General features: G+C 37.8%; 2 protein-coding genes across 2 annotated transcripts; one reads left to right on the forward strand and one right to left on the reverse strand.

Moving 5' to 3' along the window:
- Positions 1 to 67: 67 nt before the first annotated feature.
- LOC114517543 (protein phosphatase 1 regulatory subunit 21-like) lies at positions 68 to 8,818 on the reverse strand. Its single transcript, XM_028537314.1, has 31 exons — positions 8,630 to 8,818; positions 7,862 to 7,930; positions 7,545 to 7,622; positions 7,385 to 7,459; positions 7,139 to 7,240; positions 6,867 to 6,937; positions 6,658 to 6,751; positions 6,402 to 6,460; positions 6,270 to 6,316; positions 6,104 to 6,151; positions 5,934 to 5,986; positions 5,694 to 5,783; positions 5,334 to 5,378; positions 5,154 to 5,255; positions 4,677 to 4,765; positions 4,444 to 4,580; positions 4,194 to 4,280; positions 3,675 to 3,736; positions 3,468 to 3,533; positions 3,300 to 3,380; positions 3,089 to 3,157; positions 2,762 to 2,854; positions 2,519 to 2,557; positions 2,365 to 2,427; positions 2,084 to 2,152; positions 1,862 to 1,936; positions 1,700 to 1,732; positions 1,433 to 1,507; positions 1,198 to 1,239; positions 1,011 to 1,109; positions 68 to 437 (listed from the first exon to the last, which is right to left on the reverse strand). Exons 1-31 carry the CDS (start codon positions 8,690 to 8,692, stop codon positions 243 to 245), a joined length of 2,370 nt encoding a protein of 789 aa, XP_028393115.1. The 5' UTR covers positions 8,693 to 8,818; the 3' UTR covers positions 68 to 242.
- Positions 8,819 to 9,154: 336 nt separating this feature from the next.
- On the forward strand, positions 9,155 to 12,570 carry LOC114517541 (DIS3-like exonuclease 2). The gene has a single exon (XM_028537311.1). It carries the CDS (start codon positions 9,359 to 9,361, stop codon positions 12,314 to 12,316), a length of 2,958 nt encoding a protein of 985 aa, XP_028393112.1. The 5' UTR covers positions 9,155 to 9,358; the 3' UTR covers positions 12,317 to 12,570.
- The last annotated feature ends 97 nt before the right edge of the window (positions 12,571 to 12,667 follow it).

A 12,667-nucleotide genomic window follows, 5' to 3' on the forward strand; every position in this document is an offset into this window, starting at 1 on the left:
GGACTGGGTCTACTTTGTAAACTAATTAGAATTCCATTTTTTAATTTCCAAAATATCGGAAATTATGTTTATTTTAGGGCAGTAAAAATATTTCAAATCTCTGCGTCTACCTAAAATTAAAGTCTATATCTCAAACGTCGCATACTATCGATTGGCAATGTTTCATCCGTGGTTTGACACGGGCCGTAATCAATATTTAATTAATTTTAAATTATATATTAAGTTCACTAGCCTCTCTAGATTCATTCCAAGTTATCCTCAGAACTCCCCTTGTCTTTTAAAGATTGAAACCAGTTCTTTCCTTTCTTACTTTTGCCTGTTTTCAACGCAACAAGTTCGTCTGTTTGTAAAGTCAGTTTCTCCGACACGCTACAAAGATGGTCGCTCATCGTATCCAGTTGGATCTGATAACTGTTTTTCGTTGTCAACACTTCGTCCTTGAAAATATTCAGATTTTGAGTAAAAGAAATATGTGATAACCTCAATGCAATCTCATTTCATTGATGCAAAAACACGCAGTCCTGTGTAATCGTTGGTTTCTGTGTGAGCCATATTTCACATTCTGAAAAGGTAACTTCTTTTTGCACAAAGCAAAACGCAACTCTATAGTGGTGAAGGGTCAGCTCTTGTGGTTTTTTAAAAGGTGGATGGTGCTATTCATAAATTCAAGCTTTTGTGAAATTCCTTATTGATCATCATATCGCATGACAAAGATTGATAATCATAGATTTAATGTTTTATAAACAGATGTTCCACCGTTCTTTGTCATTTTGTAAAGATTGGAAAATAACTATCCAGTGATAGTCATTTTTCAACGGTAAGAAAACGCTAAGAAAGCAATATATTACAGATTTTTGAGCTAACAGTTATGAATGAGAGCCCCTAATTTTACATCACTGCATGAGGTTTAATTAAGGTTATAACCGAACGAACATTTTGGTGCCGGGATAACGCTACCCAGCTTTCGTACAACCGACTCCAGGGGTACATCATGCTATCCCATACCGTACCTCTAATTCGGTGATTTTTGTCAAGGCCTTTGCCAAGTCTTCTTTTGTTTTATTCTGGGACTCCAAACTCAATTGTAACCTCTTGAATATGTTTTGACACTAGATTAAATACACATGGGAAAAAAGAGTTAATTTTGGTGGTATTGTTGACGGCGTGCATAGTTTTAAAGGTAAATCATTCAAGTACCTCAGAATGGAATAAAACTGCCTTGCTATCAGCCACTTGAAGCTACAAAAAAACGTGACAATGATTATTTTAATATTCATTATTTCAGTAAGGATGATTGGTCGGATTTTTAATGTGTCAAATTTGCTTTTAAAATGTATTGGTTTTAAAATCAGCCGGCTTTCAAGCAAATATATTATGAATACTATGTACCTCGACCTTAGACATCTCCGCAACAGCAAGTGTGTGGTCTCACCTGTGTCGTCAGCTCTGACATGCGCTTCTTGTAATGTTCCTTGATGTGATCCTCACGAGATACTGTCTCCGATTTCTAAATGATAAAAAGAACAAATGAATATTTTGGATCAAGGGAAATATTCTGAACAAAAATAAATGAATCTTTAAAGGCAGAAAACTTGATGAACATCAATCATCTCAACACAGAAATTGCAGTTGTTGTATTATAATTTTAGATGAAACAATGTGATATTTTATGCATAACCTGCAAAAATATACGACTTACCCCCGATGTGCCCAGAACACTGACCTCACCAAGCTATGACGATAAAATAACAAAATGTTGTCATATTTCACGTTGTCTTATAGATGGTTAGGATAAATTCAGATTACAAATAGAAAAATTGGTACATCTTTTTATGTACTCGAGAGTTTTTTAAATACTTACATCATCTGGTCTCTGAACTTCCTCTTCTGGTGTCCAACTGCTCGAAAATTGCGTATTTGAGATGTCTTCAGCTGTCTATAAAACATACACTCACTTACTGTTTCGTTTCCAAAGATATACAGAAATTCTCAATGCAGGGACATCGTTACAGTACATGTGCAACGGATGAGGAATGGTCGGTTCTATTGGTAGCAATCGAGGATAAAAATTTACTCCGCTAACCTTTCTGGGCAAAGGAACTCCTCGATTCATTTGCAAATTTTCTATTTCTTCTTGGAGGAAAAGTACTTTCTATTAAAAAAAAAATTAAACGGAAATAATGACTCTGACAATTTGAGATCATGATGTAAAAGGACTAAAAACCTGCTGTTAGTGAAACAAAATACTATTTAAACGATGCACCCTCCCATCCCTTACTATATAAACTGGTCGGACAACAGTGAGTTAAAATACCGTCTGACCCCCCCAAAGTAGCGTCTTGCAGGGACATTTTTATACCTCACCTTGTGTTCTTTTTCGTATTTAATTTGTAGTAACTGAGCTTCGAGAAGCCAATGCTCCTTTGCCTGTGAAATTCAGATCAACTAATGTTTAGTTCGCTATTACAAATACCTTGTTATCTGAGTTGCATCATTGGTAAAGACAGCGTGCGGTTACCTGTTCGAGTTTTGTAATCTTCTCCAGATTTAAAGAAGCCTGCAAGAGAATTTTCAAACAGTAAGCGCCCCTTTCTTCGCCAAATAAGATTTGTCTCTGAATATTTTAAGAAGCTGCTGCCGGCCTGATTGAAGCGAAATGACCTAATAATCATCAGTATCAGGACCAATGAATATATATACGTCTTGCCCTTGGAAAATCGCTGTTTTCTGAACGATTATTTTGAGGGTAAGCAGTACCAACCTGTTTCGATAAGTTCTCGCTGTTTTCAGTTGAGCTAAGCAACGTTTTGCTATTCTTCAGAGCGACTTCAAAAGGAATAGATTCTGGTTGAGGCTATAGGAGAGAAGAAATAAGGACTGAAGGATTACAAGTTTACGCAAATTTTTAATAGAATTTTTGCTACGATCCTCCTCTTTTTTTAGAGGTGAACAAGTGGATAGGTTGCGGATGTCCAAATAAGGGTATTTTGTACCTGACATCGCTGTTAAGGGACAAAATATATAAATAAAATAAAGTTAGTTCTAATAGAAACGCCGAAGGATATATATCTGAATATGACCAACTCACCATTATCAATTTCTTAATATAGTCCCTGTTCTGTTCTTTGAAGTTTCTCACTACCGGGGCTCCGACAATCTGCATGAACACAAATTGGATGTCATTTTTCCAGATGTAATTTTAGCAAGAAAGTGTTTTCATTCAAGCGTAAGCTGGCCCTGGTGAAACCAGAACGCGGGGCAAAGATTGAAAATAATTTTTTTCCAAAGGAAGGAATCACCTTATCCGAACAGACACCTCGAACTTTAAATTCGGATCTTGAAGAGAAGAACTCCGCGTTTGTACGAAGAAAACTAGAAATCTGAACAAAAGAGATATTATAGTGGTTTCAGGTTAAGGTTTTTCTAAATAAATAAACACAGGACAACTGATGTAGGTCTTCACTTGCCTTAGATGACGATGTTACCAACGAAGCAAGACAGGTTTCCAAACATTCATCGGTGCTTTTCAGAGTCTATAGAACATAATTGGCATCATTCAACAGACAAATAACACAAACATTTTGCTGCAAACTCAGGTATTGTCTTGTCGTGTAACTTTGAAAATGGCAACAACGAACACACCGTTAAACTTTCTTCGTACATAAAAATTTTACCTGTGTTGTGGTAGGGGTCTGGTGCTCGACCATTTTCTTTGAATGAAATGCAGTTGACAGCCCTGAGAAGAAGAAACGAGAACAATATTTTGCGTTACTAAGTTGTGTAGGTATTATCTCAAAATCGTTGACCATATCACATCTTACCATAATCTTGCTATTCACTACCACCCCTCTATGTACCACACCATATCACACCTTCTAACCATTTACTACCATCCCTTTGTGTACCACACCACATCACACCTTCTAACCATGCTACTCACTACTCTCTCTATGTGTACCACACCACCTCACACCATATAACCATGCTACTCATTACTATCCATTTGTGTACCACACCTCATCACACCATATAACCATGCTACTCATTACTATCCCTTTGTGTACCACACCTCATCACACCATATAACCATGCTACTCATTACTATCCCTTTGTGTACCACACCTCATTACACCATTAACCATGCTATTCACTACCATCCCACATCATAACATAACAGTAGCTTCTATATGTACCTTGCATCACAGTTTGCAACTTCTGTGCAGTCAGGTCAAGTAACCCAAACACTTTTCCAACATTTGCGCTCGGTAAACCTCCAGAACCTCAAAATTTTCAAAAGAAAACAACTGAAATAATCGCGGAAAGTACGAAGTAGATAAACTTTTCAAGGAAATTTTCAGAGCGAAAAAAAGTAGTGTAAAGTATAGATGTAAAAATATAGTGTTCCTGAGAAGGAAACTAATCTTCCAACTAAGAGAACTGTACCTGCAGAAGCCAGAACTCTAAAATACGTGTCCAGTTCATTGATCACGGCGACAAATCTCCCAAATGCTCTTAGCATAGCTGAACATAGTTGCTCCATTGCGGCAGAATATGTCGTCTTTTCACATTCTTCCTTGGTGCTGATTGAAGCATGCAAATAAAGAATATGGTTGATTATGAATTGTGACGATGTACTGTACAAACAAATTTTCTCCAAACAAATTTCCAGCTCTTACCATAAAGTTTGGTATGATAGTAATTTCTGTAAGTAACTTGAGTATTTATGAAAAGCCTCGGTAAAGTCTTCAAAACCACTTGCAGTCTCCTGTTAACAGAATGGTAACCAAAATATAATCTCCGAATATAAGACGTGATGGTAAGAGTTCTGCACAGAAATACGGACAAGATTATATTGAAACAGAGGACAAGATATTGAAACAGAAAAAAATGGGGTTAGGATTGATCTAACTAAAAAATGCAGATTAATACAAGGATCAAAAGGATAGAGATAAAGACTATCAGAATTAAAAAAGATAGAGATCAAGATTAAAGGATCCAAAGGATAGAGATGAAAATAATCAGGATAAAAAAGATAGAGATCAAGATTATCAGATCCAAAGGATAGAGATCAAAATTATCAGGATCCAAAGGATAGAGATCAAGATTACACAGATAAAAAAAGATAAGAATAAATGTTTAAGAACACTTCTTACCAGAGTAAGTAAGACATCCTTTGTTACTTGACAGCTGAAGTTTGTGAATTTCTGCTCCACATTTCGTAAAATTGTTGCATTCTGATGAAGGTTTTCACACAACTACGGCAAGAAAATCTTGGTTATAGTAGCACAAGGAATAATATTAGGCAAAAGAATTTTTCCTTACGACTCACTTACCTTTCGACTAATATCAGTTGGTTCATCAAACAAAATTCTAATTCTCTACAAACATTTGAAAATGTATCCATAATTATAACACTTTGCACTGGTCACAATGGGAATTGGACTACCTATCCTGAGTTTTTATTTTACAATTCTAATGCTCTTCCAACTGAGCTACTAGGTGCAGGTCAATTGCAACCTAATAACCCTGCTGGAAGAGCATTAGACTGGTAAACAAAAAAAACAGGGTTTATTTTCTACCATGGTCAAGCCAATTCTGTCACCATCTATTATTTAACTAGCCTTGGGACTATTTTTACCACATGAATAATATTAAATACTTATTCAATCAAAAATAAGATATAAAAGACTAACCTGTTCCATGTAAGTATGATAATCAGAGAGCCCAGCAAGAAATGTCCTGAGAAGATCCAAAGCCTCGCTGACAAGTTTTTTAATTTTGTTCTGAAAACACACAACAGTTAACCAAATCCAGATTAGTATGCATAAAACTGCAAGCAAACATAAATATGTATTTCAGGATCAATTCATACAAATTTAACTTTCAGGTTGCACAAAAGCTAGGTAGCGCTATCCAGTTGGAGTTAATTATACCTGACGTTTGCAGTCATGTGGAGCAACATTTAGTCCATTCAACTCCATCAAACCTTGAAGAAAAAACAAGTTCTTTCATTAAAATATCATGATGGTGAATAGGAACTTTAAACAAGAAGGTTTAGTCCTCTTTAACATTTATAGAGTCAACCAATGTCTAATAAACTTACATGTGTCATTGAAATTGACTTTCTCAGAAACTATTCTTGAAGCAGTTTCTAAAAAATATATAGCTTGCTTTATTTTTTTTTGCTTTTCAGGTAGTATATAACAAAGTATATATATATAGATATATATATTTGATCCTTTCATGTGGCATTACAGAAAATATCATACCATATTTTGCAGCTAGTTTCTTATTGAAGACATGAGCCTGTTGTTCACTAAATTAGAAAAAAAAGATACTCTCTCTGTCAATTCAACCCTGCTTGGCCCAGTCAGGCTAATGTAAAGCGTTTTAGTAGATACCTTTTTTCTGCCTTGATGGAAACATTTTTTAAGTCTTCAAGACACTTTTGCAATCTTGCCTAAAGAATAAGGTTAATCCTCCATAAATGGGCATACCAATCCATCTATAACCCACTAACCTATAACTGGTGTGACAAGCATTGGCAAAAATCAAAATTTGGATGTGTTTTTTTTATATTATATCATATTTTTTACCTTACCTACAAATGTTTACATATGTACATAAAAATAATAATGAACACAATAAATTTCAAACCTCCAGCATAGCTTTTTCTTCTTGTAGTTTTTGCACTGTGATTTTATGTTTCTCATTACTTTCATCAATTAATCTTTGGTGATTCACTGAATTTCTACAAAAGAATATAAAACATAGTATATAGTATATATATTGGTCAACTACATTGGTACAGAGTTCGTCAAATTGAAAGGAAAGGTGGAAAATACGCAAAGTAATGGTCTCCATACTTTTCGAATGATTCAAGCTTTTCTTGAAGATCCAGTACAGATGCTCGATGCTTCTGGTTTGATTCAAAGAGCTAGAAATAAATCAAAAAAGCTTAAAGCTTAATTGAAGACACTAAGAATAATATACTACACATATTAAAACCATCTGTGACTTTGCTCAGTAATATTTGCAACTATAGTAGACTGTGGTCAGGTTCAAACAAAGTTCAATGGAAACACAAATTCTTTTGGCCTTCAGGATGGTTTAAAGCCTGCAAGTAGACGTATTTTACCTCGCGTTGTAGCCTGGCATTCTCCTCAATTTTCATCTGCAATTCCTCGGCCGCCACATCATCAGCAACCATTTGCTGGCTGGCAAATTTCGTATTTGCTGGCTGAGGTAAAAGAGATAAAAAATAAGATTGTTAGAACATCATGCTTGAATATACATGTACTGTATTGAAGACTGGCTTGTGAATCTTTTAGACACAAGATTTATTACAAAAACTGGAAAAAATTTACTTGAATGCTACAAATACCTTTGAACTTTTGTTTTTGGTAGATGTTGATGCGTTATCTAGTTCATCTTGGAGAATACCAACTCTTTTAGACAACTGTATATTGCAAAAATATATGTATGTACCATAACTCTATCACTGATAAAGTGTAATAAAATACGGGGGTTGCTTTGTGATGTACCTGGTCATTCCTAAACTGTAGACTGTCCAATTCTTGTTCATACTTTCTGATGGTTTGTTCCCGGTGCTTCAGTCTTTCCTATAAAAAACTCATGGTTACCACAGCTGCATCAAAACTTCTCCTTCTGTTTTTCAAATCTAAAACTAATTCAACTTCAAACTAAACTATTCTTTAAACTTTGTACGAACCCAATGGGAGTGTCATCTATAATGACTTTCAACATTGAAAGCAAAGTGCCTCTAACTACTTCATGCATCATATACTGGTAATAAATACATTAGGATTGGCATTATTTAATGTATAAATATGTTATGTACCTCTAAGGTTTTCTGTGAATCTTGACCTTCAATCACAGCTTTCTTTAAGACCGTGTTCTGTGCTCTGAGCTGTTTTTGCAATATTAAACATGAACAATGAAAGTCAAAAAAGGGTAATCTATGATTTAATATCAAAATCGAGGGTGGATTTCTGAGAATATCTAGGATACAGCTTAGTTAAATGCAAGTGAAATGACACAGATCAAAGAGATGGCAAACTATTAAAATTATCGCCTGCTACATTGTTACCAAGGGATGCTTCCATATAGCAAATCCTAATAATCACAAACAATCATTTGGGGTTTTATCTGACATAGTCGCATGGTGTATGTACCTCGTTACCTGACAATCTAGCTTACATGGATTGATTGAATCCCAACTTTCAAAAGCCAAGTTTCAATTTGGTCATAATCGTCATAAACAAATTGTTTTCACCATTGTCAGTAAGATAGTCTAGGTGTACATTTAGATTTACTTTCGTATCTAAGCTAGTCTTGGTTGACAGCGCAGACATGACCCTGACATGTTCAAAACATTTTACGACCAAATAGAAACTAAGATTATAAAAGTTTGCACATATCTTTCTTTGACTGAAATGACGCAAGTACAAGACCTCAGGCCGAATATTCCTGTGATATATCAGGCAACATGACTGGAATTAAATTAACTGCTCTCAGCGCAACATGAAATCCAAGGACCATCAAATCTATAAATATTATTGTCCACTGTCCAGTTTCCTTGTTTTTAATACTATCAACAACAATATACCTTAGCAAACTCTGTGGCCAACTTTTGGTATTTCTCCTGTATACTAAGACCGTCCCCCATCATTTCTGCGCGATACAAAGAAGAAACACGAACTCCGTAATGCGCATTTTAGATCTTAAAGTTCAAATGGCACAAAAGTTGACATGCATTCTTTTGGAAAAATATCCGCCATCTTGTGCAGAATATTTTGCGTTTCCAGTTTCCACCCGATTCGTATGTCTGAATGCTGCCGAAATAGTCGGTGGCGCTCTGACATACAGCCGCCAAAATAATTTATTTCAAAAACTAGGCGATTTTACACAAGTCATGCAAACACAATAAGAGGATTTGTTTGTTTAATGCTCGTATTTCGAACATTTTCTATTTTTAATCCCTCTCGGGGTTTGAGAAATATGAAAATTTAGCCTTAAATCTTGAAACCGGCATTGCAGGGAACAACTTCCGGTCACTGGACTGTTATGCAGTTCAGTCAGTTCAGTGCAGTGGTTCAGTGCTTTCGGTTGATCAATTTCGTGACGTAAACAAACAAAATATATGCGCGTTTTGCCGATCAAGGACGTGTTTATATTTTGCGTCTAGAAATCATTGAAAAAACGGCATTGTAACACGAATTTAGTTATTCATCTTCAGAGTGAGTATTATACTAACAGCAATCTGTGTTTGTATCGCCAAGCCGTTTTGATTTTTCACTATAATATAACGAAAACGGCCCTTTATGAAAGTCGCTATATGGCATCGCCTGTGAGTGAATATAACGAGATAATACTGTCGGAAAATTCTAAGAATCCTGGTGAGCGTGTGACGGAAAAGGAAGAAGTCGACGGTGGTAAGCAAAAGGCAAAGAAACATAGGCGAAAGCGCGGGAAGAAGCACAAGCCCGATGATAAAAATGAATTTGCATTGAACAGCGAGGAAGTGGATAAAGATACAGGGCAAACTTCCGTACGGAATAAGAGTCCCAGTGCAAAAAGTCATGATGTTCCAGAGACCCCAGAGAAGGGTTATGATACTCCAAAACATCATGTTCGTCAATATAGGGGGAAAACTCCAAGGCATGGGCAAAATCGTCCAGATAAGTTCCCCGAATCAAATGCTACCCCACAACAGTCCTCTGGTCATCACAGACATGACACCCCAGGGGAACACAGACAGAACTCCCCCAGGAGACTATTGAAGAATGAAGGCCCTCAAACTCCAGTGACTGATGAATCCAGGCAGAATGCTGGTCATTCATCCAAAAAGAAAAAGCATAAGAAAAAGAAAATTTACGAAGAGTATTGGAGCAAAGAGAGAGTGTCAGATGCTCTGAAACGCAACGAGATCCACACAGGAAGTCTACGGATAAGTGCAAAGAATTATGAGATTGCATGGGTTAGCGTGAAAGGCTTAAAAAGGGACATATCAATTTCAGGTATGCTGCTTCGGAACAGGGCACTTGATGGTGATGTAGTTGCTCTTGAAATTTTGCCAAAAGAGAATTGGAGAATTATGCATGAAGAAATGAAATTTCATGAAACTCCTGTTGAAGATGCCACCGAAAAGCTTGCAAATGTACAACTAACATCCGAAGAAAAGGATATTGGTGAGAATCATGTAGGAAAGGGCAGTGACTTTTCTAAAAGTCCTGGCAAGCAAGATAAGATTAATATCCATGAAGTACCAGAACAATATCTTCAGAAAACAGCTAAAGTTGTGTATATTATTGAAAAGAAACATACTCGGATTGCTTGCGGTTACTTACGACCAATGAAAGATCCCAATGATACAGATGGCCTGTTTTCACCGACCGACAGCCGTGTACCGAGGATTAGAATCGCTCACAATGATTGTCCTCCCGGTTTCTTTGAGAGGCCGCAAGATTTTGCAACAACCCTGATGATCGTTCGCTTGACAGAATGGCGTCGTGAGGCACCACTTGATTCCTTTTTGGCTGGTGGTATTTTCGCAAGAAGTCTCGGTGAAGCTGGTGAAATTGAGCCGGAGACTGACAGTCTTCTGCTGATAAATGATATAGATTCCAGTCCGTTTTCCCAAGAAGTTTTGGACTGCCTACCGAAGGATTTACCTTGGAAAATTCCCGAGAAGGAACTCGAATCGCGACGCGATTTTCGAGACGTTTGCGTGTTCACAATAGATCCGGCGACGGCTCGGGACCTTGACGATGCACTGCATTGCACCAAATTTGATGATGGTACGTTTGAAATTGGCGTTCACATTGCCGATGTTAGTTTCTTTGTGAAAGAAGGTACGGCTTTAGACGAGGTGGCTTCTGCTCGGGCCACTTCGACCTACATGGTGCAGAAAGTCATTCCGATGCTTCCCCGACTGTTGTGCGAAGAATTGTGTAGTCTGAATCCGGACGAGGATCGGCTGTCGTTCTCCGTCGTGTGGAAGATGGACGGGAATGGAGTTGTTCAGGACGAGTGGATGGGGAAAGGAATCATACGATCACGTGTAAAGCTGTCGTACGAGCATGCGCAAGAGATGATCGATGACCTGGAGAAGAGTTGGAGCGAGGACGAGCATCCTCCGCTGGCCTGTGGCGCAACGATCGCTGACATCGTGAAATGCGTTCGTAATCTCAACAAGATCGCGGTGAAGCTGCGTCGGAAGCGTTTCGAGAACGGAACGTTGCGACTGAACAAGGCAAAGATTTCGTTTGATCTTGATGGTAAAACTGGTCTACCAATAGGATGGCATCCGTACATCCAACGTGAAAGCAACAAGTTGATCGAGGAGTACATGCTGTTAGCTAACATGGCCGTCGCACATCGTATTTACAAAGCATTTCCCGACAGAGCCATGCTTCGTTGCCATCCGAAACCAGACTCGAGGCAACTGGAAGAGGTTCGTGCTCTCTGCGTTTCGTTAGGCATCAACTTCGAACATCAGTCTTCGAAAGGAATCCAAGAAACCTTGAATACGTTTCCCGCCAATTCTCCAGAGCATTTGGTTCTTTCGCATCTTTCCATGAAACCCATGAAGGCAGCAAAGTACTTCTGTGCGGCCACGGCTGAAGGGGATCCCGAAGAGTTCCTACACTATGCCCTCAGCGTACCTCTTTACACCCATTTCACCTCGCCCATTCGAAGATATCCCGACGTCATTGTACATCGACTGCTTGCCGCGTGTTTGCAAGTCGAGCCGGAACCTGAGTTCAAGTCTGAAGACCTCGAAGTGGTCGCTGGACGTTGCAATGACAGAAAGCTCGCCGCAAAGAAGGCGGGGGAGGCAAGCGTGGAATTATACCTGGGCGTTTTTGTGCGGGAGTGTGGGCCTCTGACCGAAGAAGGTGTTGTTGTTCATGTCTTGCACGAATCGGTGGATGTCTTGGTGCCGGATTTTGGCATCATAAAGAGGATCTACTTTAAATTTTCCAATGAAGTGAAGTCGTTTGAGTACCAAGAAGGAACCAAGATCAGACCAGCTGAAGTCTCGATAACGTGGAAGAGCCCGCATGATAAGAGAAAGTCTGGGGAAGAGAACGAAGGTACGAACGAAAGCCACAGGAATGATAAAGAGGAAGCAACAGAGATTAATCATCGTCAGCAACATCGCAGACGTACGGAAATACTCAAGATCTTTTCTCGTGTTCGAGTCTTGCTGAAAACCGACTGCGATAAGACCAAGAATAAAGGTGGACTGCGATTCTCTGGCGAACTTCTTCAAAACGTTCAAAAAGAATGATGTGAAAACGCTCTGTGTGGGAACATTTTAATCGTTTTTTAATTGAGAAAAAATTTGAATTGTGACTTTGTGTGATTTTTACTACATTTGATGTGTCAATTGATAAATTATTACTGAAATACGCATGTTGGGCATGTATAATTATTTAACTTACAAATCGAACCGTTAAATTGGAATATTTTAATGAAATGAATATTTTAGTGTAACTTTTTAGGTAATTTGGGACAAAGGAAAATAAAATATTGCGTTTGTATGTCACAATGCCATAAAAATCGTTCTCTGGTTCTCTGGCTGTAATCTATTGAAATTACAAACTCTATTGTAATTGAATAATGCTATTTACTAAAGTAG

The sequence above is a fragment of the Dendronephthya gigantea genome, unplaced genomic scaffold (genome assembly GCF_004324835.1).
Source record: "Dendronephthya gigantea isolate DGI-Jeju-01 unplaced genomic scaffold, DenGig_1.0 000009F, whole genome shotgun sequence".
Classification (NCBI taxonomy): domain Eukaryota; kingdom Metazoa; phylum Cnidaria; class Anthozoa; order Malacalcyonacea; family Nephtheidae; genus Dendronephthya; species Dendronephthya gigantea.

What these genes read in the sequence shown, in the direction of transcription:
- LOC114517541 (XM_028537311.1), top strand. Translation starts at nt 9,359, where the DNA reads ATGGCATCGCCTGTGAGTGAATATAACGAGATAATACTGTCGGAAAAT.
- LOC114517543 (XM_028537314.1), bottom strand. Translation starts at nt 8,692, where the DNA reads ATGATGGGGGACGGTCTTAGTATACAGGAGAAATACCAAAAGTTGGCC. An exon ending in AAGAAAAAGCTATGCTGGAG is followed by an intron (nt 6,461 to 6,657) that starts GTTTGAAATTTA and finishes CTTATTCTTTAG; the next exon opens with GCAAGATTGCAAAAGTGTCT. An exon ending in GAAACTAGCTGCAAAATATG is followed by an intron (nt 6,152 to 6,269) that starts GTATGATATTTT and finishes TATATTTTTTAG; the next exon opens with AAACTGCTTCAAGAATAGTT.